At 36.9% G+C, this 20,570-nt stretch overlaps 1 protein-coding gene and 1 long non-coding RNA gene across 2 annotated transcripts; both read left to right on the top strand.

The window, feature by feature from the left end:
* Positions 1-420: 420 nt before the first annotated feature.
* On the top strand, positions 421-5,135 carry LOC122293836 (disease resistance protein RPV1-like). Its single transcript, XM_043102287.1, has 9 exons — positions 421-1,001; positions 1,282-2,386; positions 2,469-2,759; positions 2,880-3,092; positions 3,217-3,429; positions 3,554-3,766; positions 4,228-4,440; positions 4,565-4,777; positions 4,902-5,135. The coding sequence occupies exons 1-9, from the start codon at positions 421-423 to the stop codon at positions 5,133-5,135; spliced, it is 3,276 nt and encodes a 1,091-aa protein (XP_042958221.1).
* Positions 5,136-5,239: 104 nt separating this feature from the next.
* On the top strand, positions 5,240-10,752 carry LOC122294061. Its single transcript, XR_006237461.1, has 11 exons — positions 5,240-6,164; positions 6,289-6,501; positions 6,626-6,847; positions 6,971-7,183; positions 7,308-7,517; positions 7,642-7,854; positions 7,979-8,191; positions 8,653-8,865; positions 8,990-9,215; positions 9,340-9,742; positions 9,917-10,752. It is a non-coding gene; the product is annotated as an uncharacterized LOC122294061 (long non-coding RNA).
* The last annotated feature ends 9,818 nt before the right edge of the window (positions 10,753-20,570 follow it).

Consider the following 20,570-nt stretch of genomic DNA (forward strand, 5'->3'; position numbering starts at 1 on the left):
CGATTTCAAATTATAATGGCCGGTGATGGGTTACCATAAACAGTGCTTAAATAAACCGAGTTGATGCTGTCTACCAGGAAATTACGTACATGTGCGCTTGATCTGGTAGATTAATATGCCTGCAACAACCAAACACTTCCAACTCCTTTTGGCATCTTTACTCCAACCGCTAATCACGCCAAATTAAAAAGCAAAAAAAAGGTTCTGCATGCGCACCTCCACTTCTTCCCATTTCAATAACCTTTTGACTACACAAACCGAAGGTTGATGCTGTCTACCTTGAACTTTCCATCTCAGGTTGACCACTACTACTAGTACTCCATACATGGCTATCCTCATTGTTCTTCTCATTGTCTAAGCCTGCAAATTACCAATATTTCCTTCCACAATTAAGCTTCTAAATCTCTCGCATTTGCATTCATGGCCACTCAAACACCCTCTTCATCTACTTCCGAACATACTAAGATAAGAAAAAAAGACAATTCATCTTGTTCGGAAGAAGATGAAAAAATCATAACCTCTTCCCCAACTTCTTCATCGACGCCTCGATGGAAATATGAAGTTTTCCTTAGTTTCTATGGTGAAGACACTCGCATGAGCTTTACGGATCATCTATATGTTGATTTAAAACGGAAAGGTATTCTCGTCTTTAGGGATGATGAAGCACTCAAGCGAGGAAAATGCATTTCTCAAGAGCTTTCGCAAGCAATTCAAGAATCCCAATCTGCCATAGTCATTTTTTCAGCAAATTATGCTTCTTCCAAATGGTGCCTTAGGGAACTTGCCGAGATTGTTGAATGGGAGGAAAAGAAGAATCTCACAATTATTCCTATTTTCTACCATGTGGATCCTTCAGATGTAAGAAATCAAATAGGGACTTTTAATGAAGCTTTCGCCGCACATGAAAAAGATCCCAAGGTAGACATCAAAGAGATTGATACGTGGAGAAATGCTTGCATAAAAGTCGGTACCCTTGCCGGAGAGCACATAAAGGGGGACAGGTAACATTTAGCCCTCTTTCAATCTTCTTCCATTGACAGCTATCAAGTAATTAACATCTGTATATGTACTTAAATTATAACATTTATAATTTTTAAAATGTTTACATTATTATCTAGTCTGACAGCTCGAGTGTTGCAAGAGGCAAAATATTGAAGTATGAATTAAAGTGTTTCGCTTTCTCTAATAAACAATGCTAATTATCAGCTAAAGCTAGCCTTTTTTTTTTTGGTTCGTATCGATTCAAGTCTCATCAATATTAATTGTTCTATCAATTTATAGGTACGAATCAACAATTATACAAGAAATCGGTAGACGTACGTCTCATGAGTTGAATTCTAGATTCTCACGTCATGATTACGATAAACTTGTTGCAATAGACTCCCATGTAGACAGAATGATAGAGTTATTGGATATGGAATCGGATGATGTTCGCTTTGTAGGAATTCATGGGATGGGTGGCATTGGTAAGACAACGCTGGCTGAAATAATTTATGATAGAGTTTCTAATTGTCGATTTGAAGGAAGCAGCTTTATTTCTTGTATTAGAGAAGAATCTAAAGCTCGTGGTCTAGCTTCTTTACAAAAACAACTTCTTTGTATGATCATAGAAGAAGAAATACAAATATGGGATCAAAACCAGGGAGATCGGATGAGAAAGAAGATGCTGCGTAATAAAAAGGTTTTTATCGTCCTTGATGATGTGGATAGTGATGAGCAACTAACGGCATTAGCAGGGGATCGGAAGTGGTTTGGTCCAGGGAGTAGGTTGATCATAACATGCAGAGATAGTCATCTATTGAGAACATATGAAGTGAATCCTATCTATAAGGTTGAGCATCTTGAAATAGCAGAAGCTTTGCAAGTCTTTAGTTTGTCAGCCTTCAAGGAAACCCATCCAACAAAGGATTACATGGATCTATCTATGGATTTTGTAAATTATGCTCAAGGCCTTCCTTTAGCTCTTAAAGTTTTGGGTTCCTTCTTATATGAGAGAGAAATAGATGCATGGAAAAGTGAGAAAGATAAACTAAAAGCAATTCCTAATCCAAAAATTATGGATGTACTTCAAATAAGTTTTAATGGGCTACAGAAATCGCAAAAAGAGTTATTTTTGGATATGGCGTGTTATTTCCAAGGACAACATGGGGTGGATTACATATTTTATGATGACATGGTAGAATGTTTTGGTCATTATCGCATTGACGCTGACGTTCTCATTGAGAAGTCCCTTTTAAGCAAATCAGAATACGGATGCTTGTCCATGCATGATTTGCTAAAAGAAATGGGCCAGGAAATAGTTCATTGTGAATGCCCTCAAGAACCAGGACAACGTAGTAGAATGTTTCGTTTGGAGGATCTCTATCAAGTACTGAACAAAGATACTGTAAGTTGATTAGTGTAGATATTAATATAAAAAGGTATATTTTCATCCTAATACTTGCTAACTTCTTGTTCTTGATTACTAGGGAACTGATGCAATTAGAGGCATAGTCATGTATTTTTGTCCTGAAATGAAACAGAGACTCAACGCCAAAGCATTGTCAAAAAATAGAAAATTGAGATTTTTTAAATTCTATCAGTCTCGATCTATAAAATGGCGTGGAAAACCTTTAAAATACATGCAAACCAATGAGTTGCGATTCATAGAGTGGTTTGGATATCATTTGAAATCTTGGCCGAGTAGTTTCCAACCAAAACATCTTACTGTACTAAGGATGTATAAGAGCCAGATCAAACAACTATGGAAGGGGTCGATGGTAAGTTATTCACTTGTATAAATACGTATTCTTCTTAATAATCCCCTTCATATATTTTCCAAATAAGTTAATAAATTCATATTTTGATCTAATTTATAACTACTTGTTAGTTTATAACAGGATATAGACAATTTGAAGGAATTAAATCTGAGAGATTCTGAGAACTTGATTGAAACACCAGATTTGAGTGGAGCTCCAAATCTTGAGATAATAAACTTTCAAAATTGTAGAAGCTTGTGTGAGGTCCACCCATCCATCAAAGAGCTCAAACGACTAAAAGACTTAAAAATGGCTGGAACAGGAATCAAACAACTATGGAAGGGAACGTTGGTGGTAAGTTTTTTACTCGTGTAAATACGTATTAATCTTCTTAATAATCCCCCTTCATATATTTTCCAAATAAGTTAATATATTCATACTTTGATCTAATTTATAACTAATTGTTTGTTTATAACAGGTTTTAGATAATTTGAAGATCTTAAAACTGAGTAATTGTAAGAACTTGATTGAAATACCAAATTTGAGTGGAGCCCCAAATCTTGAGATAATAGACCTTACAGATTGTACAAGCTTGTGTGAGGTCCACCCATCCATCAAAGAGCTCAAACGACTAGAAGATTTAAGAATATCTGGTACTGGAATCAAACAACTATGGAAAGGGACGTTGGTGGTAAGTTTTTCACTCGTATCAATACGTATTGATCTTCTTAATAATCTCCCTTCATATCTTTTCCAAATAAGTTAATATATTCATATTTTGATCTAATTTATAATTACTTGTTTGTTTATAACAGGTTTTACACAATTTGAAGATCTTAGATCTACGTAATTCTAAGAACTTGATTGAAACACCAGATTTGACAGAAGCCCCAAATCTTGAGGAAATATACTTTACAGGTTGTACAAGCTTGTGTGAGGTCCACCCATCCATCAAAGTACTCAAAAAAATACAAAAAATAATAATCGTTGGCACTGGAATCAAACAACTATGGAAGGGGACGTTGGTGGTAAGTTTTTCACTCGTATAAATACATATTGATCTTCTTAATAATCTCCATTTATATCCTTTCCAAATAAGTTAATATATTCATATTTTGATCTAATTTATAACTACTTGTTTGTTTATAACAGGTTTTACACAATTTGAAGATCTTAGATCTACGTAATTCTAAGAACTTGATTGAAACACCAGATTTGACAGGAGCCCCAAATCTTGAGGAAATATACTTTACAGGTTGTACAAACTTGTGTGAGGTCCACCCATCCATCAAAGAGCTCAAACAAATACAAAAAATAATAATCGTTGGCACTGGAATCAAACAACTATGGAAGGGGACGTTGGTGGTAAGTTTTTCCCTCGTATAAATACGTATTGATCTTCTTAATAATCCCCCTTCATATCTTTTCCAAATAAGCTAATATATTCATATTTTGATCTAATTTATAACGACTTGTTTGTTTATAACAGGTTTTAGACAATTTGAAGATCTTAAAACTGAGTAATTGTAAGAACTTGATTGAAATACCAGATTTGAGTGGAGCCCCAAATCTTGAGAAAATCGACTTTTCATTGTGTACAAGCTTGTGTGAGGTCCACCCATCCATTAAAATGCTCAAACAAATACAAAAAATAATAATGGTTGGCACTGGAATCAAACAACTATGGAAGGGGACGTTGGTGGTAAGTTTTTCACTCGTATAAATACGTATTGATCTTCTTAATAATCCCCCTTCATATGTTTTCCAAATAAGTTAATATATTCATATTCTGATCTAATTTGTAACTACTTGTTTGTTTGTAACAGGTTTTACACAATTTGAAGATCTTAGATCTACGTTATTCTATGAACTTGATTGAAACACCAGATTTGACAAAAGCCCCAAATCTTGAGGAAATATACATTACAGGTTGTACAAGCTTGTGTGAGGTCCACCCATCCATTAAAATGCTCAAACAAATACAAAAAATAATAATGGTTGGCACTGGAATCAAACAACTATGGAAGGGGACGTTGGTGGTAAGTTTTTCACTCGTATAAATACGTATTGATCTTCTTAATAATCCCCCTTCATATCTTTTTCAAATAAGTTAATATATTCATATTCTGATCTAATTTGTAACTACTTGTTTGTTTGTAATAGGTTTTACACAATTTGAAGATCTTAGATCTATGCTATTCTATGAACTTGATTGAAACACCAGATTTGACAGAAGCCCCAAATCTTGAGGAAATATACTTTACAGAGTGTACAAGCTTGTGTGAGGTCCACCCATCCATTACAATGCTCAAACAAATACAAAAAATAATAATGGTTGGCACTGGAGACAAACAACTATGGAAGGGGACGTTGGTGGTAAGTTTTTCACTCGTATAAATTCGTATTGATCTTCTTAATAATCATCCTTCATATTTTTTTCAAATAAGTTAATATATTCATATTTTGATCTAACTTATAACTACTTATTTGTTTATAATAGGTTTTAGACAATTTGAAGGAATTATATCTGAATCAATCTAAGAACATGATTAAAACACCAAATTTGAGTGGAGCCCCAAATATAGAGATAATAGACTTTAGAAATTGTAGAATCTTCTGTGAGGTCCACCCATCCATCAAAGAGCTCAAACGACTAGAAGAATTAAGAATGTCTGGCACCGGAATCAAACAACTATGGAAAGAGACGTTGGTGGTAGGTTTTTCACTCGTATAAATACGTATTGATCTTCTTAATAATCCTCATTCATATCATTTCCAAGTAAGTTAATATATTCATATATTTATCTAATTTATAACTACTTGTTTGCTAATCACAAGTTTTAGACAATTTGAAGCTCATAGATCTGAGTTATTCTAAGAACTTGATTGAAACACCAAAGTCAAGTGGAGCCCCAAATCTTGAGATAATAGACCTTATAGGTTGTAAAAGCTTTTGTGAGGTCCACCCATCTGTCAAAGTGCTCAAACAACTACAAAAAATAATAACGGTTTGCACCGGAATCAAACAACTATGGAAGGGGACTTTGGTGGTAAGTTTTACACTCAAACAACTATGGAAGGGGTCGTCGGTAAGTTTTTCACCTGTATAAATTCATATAGATCTTCTTAATAATCTCCCTTCATATATTTTCCAAATAAGTTAAAATATTCATACTTTGATCTAATTTGTAATTACTTGTTTGTTTATAACAGGTTTTACACAATTTGAAGGGATTATATCTGAGTTATTCTATGAACTTAATTGAAACACCAAATTTGAGTGGAGCCACAAATCTTGAGATAATAGACCTTACAGATTGAACGAGCTTGTGTGAGGTCCACCCATCCATCATAGTGCTCAAACAACTATAAGAATTAAGAATGTCTGGCACCAAAATCAAACAACTATCGAAGGGGACGTTGGCGGTAAGTTTTTCACTCGTATAAATACGTACTGATCTTCTTACTGATCCTCCTTCATATCTTTTCCAAATAAGTTAATGTATTCATATTTTAATCTAATTTATAACTACCTATTTGTTCATAACAGGTTTTACACAATTTGAAGATCTTAGATTTGAATCATTCTAAGAACTTGATTGAAACACCAGAGTCGAGTGGAGCCCCAAATCTTGAGATAATAGACCTTACAGGTTGTACAAGCTTGTGTAAGGTCCACCCATCCATCAAAGTGCCCAAACAACAACAAAAAGTAATAATGGTTGGCACCGGAATCAAACCACTATGGAAGGGAACGTTGGTGGTAAGTTTTACACTTATATAAATATGTATTGATCTTCTTAATAATCATCCTTCATATTTTTTCCAAATAAGTTAATATATTCATATTTTGATCTAACTTATAACTACTTATTTGTTTATAATAGGTTCTAGACAATTTGAACGAATTATATCTGAATCAATCTAAGAACTTGATTGAAACACCAGATTTGAGTCGAGCCCCAAATCTTGAGAAAATAGACTTTTCATGGTGTACAAATTTGTGTGAGGTCCACCCATCCATCAAAGAGCTCAAATGACTACACAAATTAAGAATGTTATGGCACCGGATTGGCACCTGAATCAAACAACTATGGAAGGGGTTGGTGGTAAGTTTCTCACTCGTATAAATATGTATTGATTTTCCTAATAGCCCCCTTCATATCTTTTACAAATAAGTTAATATATTCATATATTGATCTAATTTATAATTACTTGTTTGCTTATTACAGGTTTTAAACAATTTGAAGCTCTTAGATCTGAGTTATTTTAAAAACATGACTGAAACATCAGATTTGAGTGGAGGCTCAAATCTTGAGGAAATAGACTTTACAAGTTGTACAAGCTTGTGTGACGTCCACCCATCCATCAAAGTGCTCAAACAACTAGAAGAATTAAGAATGTCTCGCACCGGAATAAAACAACTATGGAAGGGGAAGTTGGTGGTAAGTTTTACACTCGTATAAATACGTATTGATCCTCTTAATTATCCTCCTACATATCTTTTCCAAATAAGTTAATATATTTATACTTTTATCTACTTTATAACTATATGTTTGTTTATAACAGGTTTTAGACAATTTGAAGGAATTAGATCTAAGTAATTCTGAGAACTTGATTGAAACGACATATTTGAGTAAAGCCCTAAATTTTGAGATAATAGGCTTTAAAAATTGTAGAAGCTTGTGTGAGGTCCACCCATCCATCAAAGAGCTCAAACGAATACAAGAATTAATCATGTTTGGCACCATAATCAAACAACTAAGGAAGGGGTTGGTGGTAAGTTTTTCAGTTGTATAAATACGTATTGATTTTCTTAATAATCTCCCTTCATATCTTTTCCAAATAAGTTAATATATTCATATATTGATCTAATTTATAATTACTTGTTTGTTTATAACAGGTTTTAGACAATTTGAAGCTTTCAGATATGCGTTATTCTAAGAACTTGATTGAAACACTAGATTTGACAGGGTCCCCAAATCTTGAGGAAATAGACTTTATAGGCTGTACACGCTTGTGTGAGGTCCTCTTATCAATCAAAGTGCTCAAATGACTAGAAGAATTAAGAATGTCTAGCACTGGAATCTAACAACTATGGAAGGGGTTGTTGGTGGTAAGTTTTTCACTCGTATAAATACGTATTGATCTTCTTAATAATCCCCCTTCATATCTTTATCAAATAAGTTAATATATTCATATATTGATCTAATTTATAACTACTTGTTTGTTTATAACAGGTTTTAGATAATTTGAAGCTCTCAGTTCTGCTTTATTCTAAGAACTTGATTGAAACACTAGATTTGACAGGGGCCCCAAATCTTGAGGAAAAAGACTTTACAGGTTGTACAAGCTTGTGTGAGGTCCACCCATCAATCAAAGTGCTCAAACAACTAGAAGAATTAAGAATGTCTGGCAATGGAATCAAACAACTTTGGAATGGGGCGTTGGTGGTAAGTTTTTCACTCGTATAAATACGTATTCTTCATCTTAATAATTCCCCTTTATATTTTTTCCAAATAAGTTAATATATTTATTTTTTGATATAATGTATAACTACTTATTTGTTTATAATAGGTTTTAGACAATTTGAAAGAATTATATCTGAATCAATCTAAGAATTTGATGAAAACACTAGATTTGAGTGGAGCCCCCAATCTAGAGATAATAGATTTTAGAAATTGTAGAATCTTCTATGAGGTTCACCCATCCATCAAAGAGCTCAAACAACTAAAAGAATTAAACATAACTGGCTCCGGAATCAAACAACTATGGAAGGGGACGTTGGTGGTAAGTTTTTCACTCGTATAAATACGTATTGATCTTCTTAATAATCCCCCTTCAGATATTTTCCAAATAAGTTAATATATTCATATATTGATCTAATTTATAACTACTTGTTTATTGATAACAGGTTTTAGACAATTTGAAGCTCTTAGATCTGTGTTAATCTAAGAACTTGATTAAAGTAACAGATTTGACAGGAGCCCCAAATCTTGAGATAATAGACCTTACAGATTGTACATGCTTGTGTGAGGTCCACCCATCCATCAAAGAGCTCAAACGACTAGAAGAATTAAGAATGTCTGGTACCGAAATCAAACAACTATGGAAGGGGACGTTGGTGGTAAGTTTTTCACTCGTATAAATACATATTGATCTTCTTAATAATCTCCCTTCATATCTTTTGCAAATAAGTTAATATATTCATCTTTTGATCTAATTTATAACTACTTGTTTGTTTATAACAGGTTTTACACAATTTGAAGATCTTAGATCTAAATCATTCTAAGAACTTGATTGAAACACCAGATTTGTATGGATCCCCAAATCTTGAGATAATAGACTTTTCATGGTGTACAAACTTGTGTGAGGTCCACCCATCCATCAAAGAGCTCAAACGACTACAAGAATTACGAATGTTTGGCTCCGGATTGGCACTCGAATATCAAACAACTTTGGAAGGGGACGTTGGTGGTAAGTTTTTCACTCATATAAATACGTATTGATCTTTTTAATAATCCCTCTTCATATGATTTCCAAATAAGTTAATAAATTCATAATTTTATCTAATTTATAACTACTTGTTTGTTTATAATAGGTTTTACACAAGTTGAAGAAATTTGATTTGAGTTTTTGTGAGAACTTGATTGAGACACCAGATTTGAGTGGAGCCCCAAATTTTGAGGAAATAGACTTTTCAAATTTTGCAAATTTGTGTAAGTTGTCAGACTGAGTAGGTTGGAATGCCTGATAGTTTTTGGGCAGATGAAACTACTATAACACAAATACCACCTGTCAATCTACTACCCAAGAGCTTCTGTACGTTTAATCTTGAAGGATGCAAGTTGATGAGAGATCCCACCTATGATATCAGATCACTTGTAGATTATCAGATGGAAGGAAAATATTCGGTACAAGTAGTGTGCATTGATTTTGACAGTAAAGGAGAAAAAAATTTAGACATAGCATGTGGATATGTTGGGAAATTATACAGCAATGAGGTAAGTCAGTGTGTCTGATCTCTCATTCTCTTCTTTAGAAACAAACAAAACATGTCAGAGAAATGCTTTAATAAAAAAAGGATTTCATTTCACAAATAGAAAAACTAGTCATCGCCTTGCAATTGCTTAATTTTTGCTGCAATTAACATCTCTTTTTGGGGGTTGTTTTTACAGATGTATATAAGTGGGTGGAGGGGGAGTTGTCTATGATTGCAATGGCCAGTTTTTAGTCGCATTCTCAAAACAGTTCGGTCACAGCACTAACAATGAAGCCAAGCTAAGGGCATTGATGAAAGGGGTGAAGCTGTGCATGGATTTGGGTTTTACACCTGTTGAGATTGAATGTGATTCAAAAATTGTGGTTGAGTTGGTACAAGCCAAACGTTGTACACTTTGGTATTTGTGGGATTTATGAGAGGAGTTTATCGTTGTAGCTAATGACATTTCCTTTTCTATCTCTCACCAATTTAGAGAAGGGAATATGGTCGCTGATTTTTTGGCTTGGAGTGGAGATGGAGGGTGCAGTAGGAGGTATGTGGAATATGACTTGCTTCCTAAGGAGCTAAAGAGAATCTTGCATTTGGAGAGGTTGGGTTTGCCATATATTCGTAAATAGGCTGTGAGGGTCATTTTTTGGTTTCTTTGGTTTTCTATGATTGTTTAGTGGTGAGGTGCTTTAGGAATTGGGTTGTGCTATTTTTTCATTTGTTTACACAGTTTTCCTCCGCCAAAAGTGAGGGCTTTATTAATAAATTCGGGAGGGGGTCACTATTGAACAGGTAAGTCTCACTCTTTAAAAAAAAAAGTATATAAGTGGGTGGTCGTTGGGATTCAATATCCTGGAGTGGGTCCAGTATAAAAGTAATGTTCCAGATTTGGATGGTATTGCGAATTCGGAGATGGGGTGTGACATCCCGTTTTTACGTGTATTTTCACCGAATGAGTATTTTAATTTAATTAAAATATTAGTTCTTTTATGTTAAATTATTGTATTTTAATTGGATTTATTTAGTTGTAATATTTGTTTTGTGGAGCTTTCTTAATATTAATTATCGTTTTGATTTTAAATTGCTGTATAATTTATTTTAGTTTGTTTTTGGATTTAAAATTTAGTTGTTAGTTTTACTAGTTATTTATTATATTTTAGCTTGATGTGGTGTTTAAATTAATTTAGTCGTTTTATAGTTTTTAAGATTGTTTTCGTTGGATCAATTTCTGGATCTCACTTCTTTCTTTTCCTTTTTTCTTTTTCTCTTTTTCTTTTTCTTTTCTCTTTTTCTTCCTTTTCTTTCTTTTTCCTTTCTTTTTCCCTGCTTCTCTCCCGCGCGACCCAGCCCCCTCCCCCTCCCCCTCCCTCTCCGTCCGTTTTTCGTGCCGCCCAGACCGCCGCCGTCAGCCTGCCGTGCAGTGCACCGCCCCCACCGATCGACTCCCCTCCGGCCAGTGATCACCTCCCTCAATTTTCAGGCCAACCCGTGCAGCCGTTAGCCGCCACGCACGGTTGGAAGTCGCAGCACCCTTTCCTTCCAACTCCACCATGCGCCACCCTTTGCCGTCGCCGTTGCATCCATTTTCTTCCCCACCCACCAGCAACCTCACTCCTCATTTTCAGCCCCCCAAACGCCGCCGTTAACCACCACGAACACCACCCAAGCTGCACGGTTTTGTGCTCCCCGCGCCGCCGTGCTTCCGCCGTTGGCCACCATTTCTTCACCACATCATCATCGACATCCCAGCTACCTAACCCACCCAACCCCAGCTCCGATCCGTCATCGGTGAAGCTCAACCAACCCACTTTCCGTTTTGAGCTTTTTAGCCTTCCACCGCCACCCACGGCCAACTCTCACTTCCACTAGCTTCATAAATACCTCTAGGCCATTCCCTATCAATCCTAAGTCTTGGTTTGTCCCCATTTGAAAGTGGGTATTTTACAACCCACGGCCACAATGTATTTTACACTGTTACATTGCTTTTTCTCCACCGTTTGCAGTTCCTTGATCCTTCGAAAATTACCATATAGCGCTGTAAGTATTTTCCAAACTCTAATTTATTTTTAAATATATTATTGCTTTTACAATAAATCATTGACTGGTTGGTTATTCCAGACTGAGTCCGAGGAGTCGGGGGTCAGATGGATTTGAGGACGGAGTTGTTTGGTTGTTGTTGATGTTGTGATTTGTTGATGAATTGTGTCTGGAGGTGTGCATTGCATGGTGCATTCATGTGCATGTATTAAATTGAGAAAAACTGGTTTTATTTGTGTAAATGGATTTTCGGGTGCATGTGTATCACGACCCCAAGTCGGGATGGGGTATTATCTCGGTAGAGCTCCTCTGGTCACTCGGGAGTAGATAATACTGAGTGACATCTCCTGGGTTGTCGCTGGGCGACGACCGGATCGCACGATACGGTAACGCTGTCGTGTCGACTCTGTGGTTCCTAGGCTGGCGGGGACTAGAGGATGGCCTGGTCCAGGTAAGCGCTGGGCGCGAGACTGGACATCGCTCGTTTAGGTGTCGCACGCGTAGTCGTTACCTGCGGTGTGGCACAGGAGTTAGAGTGTGCGGATGATCCCTAGGGGAGATCATGGTGCATGCGATAATTGGAACGGGTTTTGGATATTGGATACGGGCCATTTTCTGGAAAAATGGCGAGGTTTTACTTGAGGTTGTTGTGATCCATTTTTTGGAAAAATGGTGGTTTTCTTGGTTTGGGTCATTATCTGGGATAATGACAATGCTTTGTTTAAAGGATATGTTTTGGGCCAAAATGAGATTTTTTTGGCGTGCGTGGAAAAATGTGGATTTATGGGATATGTGCATTTGGCATTCTTTCATGCATATTGTTTGAGTTTAATATGTTTTTATCTTGTGGCATTTGGAATGTTACTTACCTACGGCACCATTTTGATACCGTAGATTTTGATGCAGATGTCGAGGAGGAGGAGGAGGCTGAGCCCGAGGAGGCGGCTCCGCCAGAGTTTTGATTTGGAGTTTTTATGACTTGCAGTTTGCTTTTGAAACGATATTTGTGACTTGTAATATTTTATTATGTATGTTTTAAACGGGTTTGTATTAAACAAAAAATTCTGGTACTTAGTTATAAGACTTTTATTATCCGTTGCGTGTTTTTATGGTACACTTGTTGCATGTACACACACTTGACACTTGGCGATAAGATGGTGACCCGTGTTGTCATCATCCCGACGCTTCGATTTCTACGTGTCCGTACGTGGGAATTGGGGGTGTCACATGGGGTGTGCTTTCTTTTTTGTTTTTGATTCAGATAAATTATTTCCCCTTGACGAAGATACTTGAATTTCTTCGTTGTTCAAGGAACAGATTGATAATTTTTCAATGGTGCATCTTAATTTATGCTTTGAGAGGGATGAAGAAGAAGCTTGGGAGGAATGTTCTTTTGAATATGACTTTATGCCTCCTCTCTTTGACAACTGTTTAATGAAGCCAATTGGATTATGGGTGTATATACCGGTGGTTTTTTGGATATACGGAGGAGGCACATTAAGATTTCATTTGAATATTTTGATGAATTAATAGAAGTGAAAGAATGCGGGGTGCATTTAGTATGTCCAGATGATGGTGCTAATTCAAATTTCTTTAATAGCATTGCTCCTTTTCCGCTGTTCTGGATCTTCAGATTCAAATTCAGATTTCCATCGTCGATATATTTCTCATATTGGAGAGATGACATGGAGAGATATCAATATTAGGCGAGTGAACTCAGTGGACTGATTTTATCTACTATTTGGAGAGATATGCAAAAATTTTCAGGATCTTAAACTTTAAAATCCTGAACCAACATGCCCCGACTCGACTGGAACCAATCGACGTGTGCATATTATTTAAATTTTCAGGTACCTCCTTAGTAGTTACCATTTGCCAAAAAGGCTTTTTCTTTGTTTTCTCATACGTTGTGCTCCAAGTTGTGTGGACCAACTTCTGGATATCTTTTTATTCTGAAACAGTACTTGTTCATGAAATTCTTTTTGTCTTCTTCTTTCTGCTAGTGTTTATAAGTTTAATGTGCATTACAAAATAAAAATTTGTATTTAATTTCCAGAACTAGTGTTTTTTTTTTTCTTTTCTCTTCTCCCCAAATGAGAATAATTGGAATGGATTCTATGCCAATTACGTGTTATTTTGCTTGAGCAGGTGGTTGTAAAATTATAACTTGTTTCTACCTCTGTTTAAGGGAAAAATGTATATTTGAAAGGAAGTTCTGAAGTGGAAGACATGACATTGTTGTAAGAATAATGACAGGCTTACTACCTTACTACCACCCTTTTACTATTCTTTTTTATTTTTATTTTAAAAAAAATTTACTTAATAGTTGAAGAAGTAACTATTAATGAAATTCTATATATTTTTTTTAATTTTTTCTTAATGACTAAAGATGTTAAAAAACTACTTAAAAAAATAAAAAAATAAAAATTTCAAATACACTATAAAGTAGCAAATGGGTAGTAAGAGAATAGTAAGGGTATCATTACCCTTGTTGTAATGTCTTTGAAAATGAGGGAAAATCAACATTTTTGAGTGCAAGTTACTACCAGCGTATCTTATAGTTACTTTGTTGGGTTGGCAAAAAATTAAATAAATCAGCATTTGTTGTGCTGTGGATATTCCATTATTTGGTGCTTTAAGCTTATGAAGTACTTGCCATGTTGACCTAATTATTCTTTTCACTCCAAAGGAAAATTTTCATGCTGATCCTTTTTTTTTTTTTTTTTGAAAGGCACTTTTTTTCTTCTTGGTTCAAAGGGTTTACCTTTTTATTGTCACCATCACAAGTTTCTGTTTGGGCATCTTTTATTTTCTCTTAATTTTTCTTTGGCCAAGTAGAAGATAAATAAACTATTTATACGAGGAATACTTAGGCCTCGTTTGGATTGAAGAATGTTCACATCTCATCTCAACATGTAAACATCATGATTATTTATAAGCTCAATGTTGAGAGAGAGAGAGAGAGAGTTTGAAATGTGCGTAACCAAAACTCTTTTGTTGCTTTCTCTAGGGCATCTGCCATGACTGAGCCTGTGGCCCTGCCGGCAGCCAAAGATTCGATGGTACACCACCTTTATTTTGATATCGTTTTGGAGGCCCCCAAACCTATTCCGGAAGTTGAAATCAACATGAGACAACCCTCATTTTCTGAAGGTGAGATGGTTTTTCACTTCAACCATGAGAAGATTGCTCGATCGGCAGCTCCTTTACGACGTACCGTGGTTTTGAAATTCCTACGTAAGCAGCCATCATTGGATCATATTCGTTACTTCATCAAGCGTAGATGGGGCTTACAGAACTAGCTCGTGGTAGGAGGTATGCGTACTCCGTCGTTAGTGATGGTTAGAATGATTTTTGAGAAGGATTGTTGCACTGCTTTGGCTCGTGATTTTTTTGACATCAATGGGGTGCCCTATCATATTTTTCAATGGACACCATTATATGATGAGAAAAAAGAGCCAACCTTGGTTCCTGTTTAGATGTTTCTTCCTGGCTTGCCACTAGACTTCAATGCTTAAGATTTTTGGCAAAGGATCGGGACAATGCAACAGCATATGTCTCTAGGCTAGAGGGAGCCTGGATTTGCGTTGAGATGGATATATCTAAGCCTATGTGGCATGGTTTTTGGATCGGCTCCTCAGGAGATCGTAATAGTTGTTATCAAGAGGTCATATTTTAAACCCTACCGGCCTTTTGCAATGACTGTCATGTTCAAGGGTATTCGGTTCATACCTGCCCTTGAAGATGATCCAAAGAGTCCGAAATGGAGCGTGAGGTAGTGAAGAAGCCACGTGATAAAAAGAAGAACTGGCACCAGGTTAACAAAACAAACAATGATTCTATGGAAGAGAATGCGAGGGAGGACAAGAAGAAGAGATAGGAACTCAAATTGAAACAAATTCGCGAGTTTCAGGTTCTTATCTTCAAAGGATATTCTCTCTATGCAAATATGTTGGGAAGTGTAGTGGAAGCTGAGGAATTTAATGAAGGAAGTAGTTTGGAGAACAATTTGCAGGAGACCTCTGTGAACAGGATAGTAATGGAAAAGGAATGTCCCACGAAGGAAGATGTGGCTTATCACTGGCTAGAGGATCAACTCAACTCCCATCGGAGTGCTTTGAAACTGGCTGATGAATTAATGAAGTACAAACTTTGGGTGGTGACTCAGCCGGTGGTAGATGAAATGTTCGAGGCAAAAAAAAAATAACACCCCTAATGTGGAGTTGGTTAACTCTGATACTAAAAATCATGAGGATGTAGAAGAAGACTCGAAGAAGAGGTATGAATCTGATCTAGAATTGTCCCAATCAAATTTGTTAGAACAAGAGTAAAGGAATTGAAAAAGCAGTGGTTCTACCAATCACTATACCTAGAGGGGGGGTGAATAGGCGTACTCCAATTTTTGTGGTCTTTTGAAAAACAGTTAAACAAGCAGTTAATAAATAAATCAAATAACACAAATAATTAACACATGATCTTGATCACGGAGTGGAAATTCATTTGAAGAACATCTTCAAAATCTAAAACCACTACGGGTGTAAGACACCACCTCAAATCCACTATATAAAATAAGTTTGTTACAACCAATTTAGAAACACTCACAAAACCTTTGTAGTAGCTAAAATTGGCTTGCAACACCACAAGTGACCCACTCGATCTCTACAAGCATTTAGTGTCCGAACTCCGACCTTTCTATAGCTTCCACGAGAACCTCTCGATCTCTGCATCAACAGCAGCTCCGGACTCTTCCGGCCAACAAATATGTCCACTTCAATGGACTCATATAAAAGTTGATTTTGAGTGTGGTGCAGTGGAGATGTGTTTATCCAAGAGAGAATCAACCAAGTGGGGGAGAGGTTCCTCTAAAAAGTTCTTGGAGGCCCTTAGGGATTTTGCTCTGATTCTCCACGCTTAGAATAGAAGAGAAGCTATTCTATTTATAGTCCCAATCAAAGAAGGCGCTTCAAAACCCTAAATTTTAAGTGATCTAGAACATTGGCTCGAGTGAAGGTCGAGCGACACAATCTGTCTGAGTTCACTCGAGCTCAATGTCGAGCGAGTATCGAGCGTTCAACTCTGCCTGAGTTCGCTCGAGCTCAGTGTCGAGCGTTTAATTCAGCCTGAGTTTGCTCGAGCACCCTATTGAGCGAGGGTCGAGCAAGCCCGTCTGTTTTGACCAATGATGAGCACACTTCAAGCCTTTTCGCTTCAACACTTGTTACAACACTATTTTACACAGGTTTTCACAAGAATATGTCAATCAACTCATTTTTCCCTTAACAATCTCCCCCTTTGGCATTTCTGCGACAAAACCTCTAACCTATACATATGACCTAATCCTAGCACACCCATCACTAGATTCATATTCTTAAACACGTTGAAATATTTCTGCACACACTTAGCAAACGGTTAAACATACCCATACACATATGCACAAAATATTGTTTGCAAATCACAAACCATAATTCATGAATAGACATGACAAGTACAGGTTTTAGAAAATAAATATTTCATCAAGCAATTAATTAGAAACTGAGTTCAAGAACAACTAGTCAATCAACAGTAGCTAACATGAGATATAAAACCAAAAGATAAAACCAAAAGCTGATGTTCCCAAAACATTGTGTTGCTAACACTGTGTTACTGACAACTAACACTCCCCCTGAATTAGTGCTAAGCTCCCCCTAAATTAGTACTGTACTACTCCCCCTTTCTGTCAAAACTAGCAAAAGGTCTCAATTATCACCATCTGCAGGATTGCCACCATCCTCATCATCATCATTAAGTTGCTCTTCAATGTCGTTGAAGCGTTGGGTCACAAGCTGCTGCAGGTTATCAACTTTAACATCTAGGTTATGAACTGTAGCATCTAGAGTATCGAACCGGGCATCAAGGTAGGCTAGGTACTCAAGAACCTGCTAAAAGCTTGGCTCGGTCGAACTGGGTGCTGAGCTAGACGGCTGAGAACTGGATGGCCGAGAGCTCGAAGGCTGAGAGGACGGAGCGAGAGGATGCTCAACAAGGAGAGGGTGAGGGGTGGTGTGAGCACGACTAAGTTGTACAGTCCTACGACCAATAGGAGCCTTAAGTGAAATTCTAGGCTCCTGTGGAAGAAAAGCAACTAACTGGGAGAGGGCTAATCGAGTGATTAGACAAGCAAACGGCAAACCAGTCTGTGTTTTGGAGGACTGAAAAGCCTTAAGAATGACCTGACACAGAAGACTCCCTAGATCAATGGAGACACCATTGATCAAAGCATATAGAAGAGTGACGCGGTCAAGACCCACATCACTCAGATGACCAGTAGGATATAGATTAGTGAGAACAATCCTACTAAGAATTAGATAGTCAGGTGTAAAAAGTATAGTCAAGAGAGGGGACTTTCCTTCCCAATTACTAGACCGACCACAAAGACATCCAGCAATGACTTGTGGACTGGGAGGAGATGTCCATGTATAGGGATACACTGGGTGGGACACACGAGGGGCATTTAGCAGTTCTGCTATCATACCCGGAGTAACCAGGAAGAGAATGTTCAAGAGACTAACCTTAAAAGAGCCATCATCAGAGATGGCATGAATGTTGGAGTAAAACTCCTGAACCAACTCCACAGAAGGAGTGGGATGACCAGTGGTCAAGGCCTGCCACTAGCGAGACTCAAAGATGCGAGGAATCATGGTCTCAGTAAGCTCACCTAGAGAGATGTCACGCTCGACTATAGGAGTACGATGAGAGAAGTTCAAAGTATCTAGCTCTTGTGCCCGTGCATTATGGAAATGGGCTTGAGCGGGTGCAGGGGCATTGTGGCGAGGACGAACACATCGAGACATGGCTTTTGGCTGAAAATAGAGTCAGTGACGTTAGACAACACTAAAGATAATGTGAAGACCTGATGAATGCATGTCTAATATGTCAATTGCAAGATGATGATAAAAACCAAAGCTTGACCTCCCTAAAGTGATTGATGTCTATACGGGCATTTCAGCAAGCATGTGGTGAACATGCTAAACTAACCATGCCAATCATGCTAACACAACTATGCCAACCAACCATGCTAATGAAAAAGACACACAAAACAATTTTGCATCCCAACTAAGTCACGGTTGGGGTTTTTTTTTTTAAAAAAAAAAAAAAAAAAAAAAAAAAAAAAAAAAAAAAAAAAAACAATGCAAGACCCATGCCCCTATACATGCCTAAATGTCAAATGTGCATGTTTAAAAAAAAAAAAAATCCATGTGTGTGCTGAGTCAAACTTGGGTTTTAGAGATCCATTGCTAAAGGTGAGTACCAAACACACCAAACCAAAAAATATGTCCCAGTCTCCATTTTTCAAAACAATGGTCCATGCCTAGTCCAAAATGACCCATGTGCATGCCAAGCTAATGACATAGCTTCACAATTGCTTTTAAGACCCAAGCACTCCAATACAATCCAACATAACACTAGGATAGGCATGAAATGAGTATGGGAATAATGTTATGCCAATGCATGATGAAAATGAGAAGCCAAACTTCATTGAGGCATTTCACCAAACACTTGGAGTGCATCCAAGTGAGAAACTCGGGCAAAACCCCTTGGGAGTTTCAAGAGCCTCCTAAAAACAACCAATCAAACAACCATCACTCAAAGGAGTTTCAACAAACCAAAAGAGTTGAAGATTTACACGAATTTCACTCCAAAATGCCCAAACCGAAACCCATATGCAAAGAAAAAAAAATTCACCCAAAATAACTTCATCAATCCAAGTTAACAAAAGAGAAAGGTTCTTACCGTGATTTCAAAGTGTTTTCGTGAAGAAGAACAAAAGAAAACACACGGAGAGCAGAGGAGAAGAGCCAAACGAGCATAAGGGGAAAAAATGGGAAGAGACCATTCAAAAAGGAACTCGAGAGGCGCATGGGTTTTTATAATAGTCATTCGCTCAAGCGAATTTAAACCCTCGAGTGGCATATCGAGCGGTTTTCGCTCGAGTGAGGTCGAGCAGTGTGTCAAGCGAGACCTCCAGAATTTGCATTTTTGCCCAGTTTAAAACACACAACACTCACATGGCTTTGAAAAACACTAGGGAATTCAATTTTCAAACCATAAATACATATCAAATGTAGAGGAACATCATATTCTCACAAAACACGTAGGTAATAAAACAAAGTATCATAAGTAATATAGATAAGCGTGTTTATAACGGTCCTTGCTCAATCAAGAAATTTCAACTAGAAATCGTGAGCGGGGTTGGGCTAAACAAGAAACCATAAATGCATGGGAAGCTCTTCCAAGACATAGAAAGTCAAACCCAATGCTGCTAGGACCTGAATCTTTCTGTTTTAATACTTGTTTCAGTATGTTCAAGAAACAGAAAACTTATTCTGTTTACCCTTTTTTTCTTTTTCTTTTTCTTTTTTATAACATCAACATCTTTTCTTTTCTTTTTGATATTTGCATGCGAGAACCATGATGAGGTCGTCTAGCCCGTGGTCAATTCTGTTGTGCACGTAGAGCTTCCTAACACCTTTGATTGCCTCCCCAAAACTCACAAGTGGTGAAATGTCGATTGACCGAGCTGGGAGTGAAGTGTGTGATGCTAGTCATAGATTACAATAGATACCCATGTTCAAAACCTTTGTAAGTCATAGGTATATGATACAAATCTCAAAAGACACAAGTATCTAGATTTTTAGAAAAGACCGCACTACCATCAAACTCACAACCATGGATCGCATGTATAGGTAGCAATCAAAAAAAATGAAACTAGACAACTAACAAACACAAAATAAACAACAACAACAAACAACAACAAAAAAATGCAT

The sequence above is a fragment of the Carya illinoinensis genome, chromosome 14 (assembly GCF_018687715.1).
Source record: "Carya illinoinensis cultivar Pawnee chromosome 14, C.illinoinensisPawnee_v1, whole genome shotgun sequence".
NCBI lineage: Eukaryota > Viridiplantae > Streptophyta > Magnoliopsida > Fagales > Juglandaceae > Carya > Carya illinoinensis.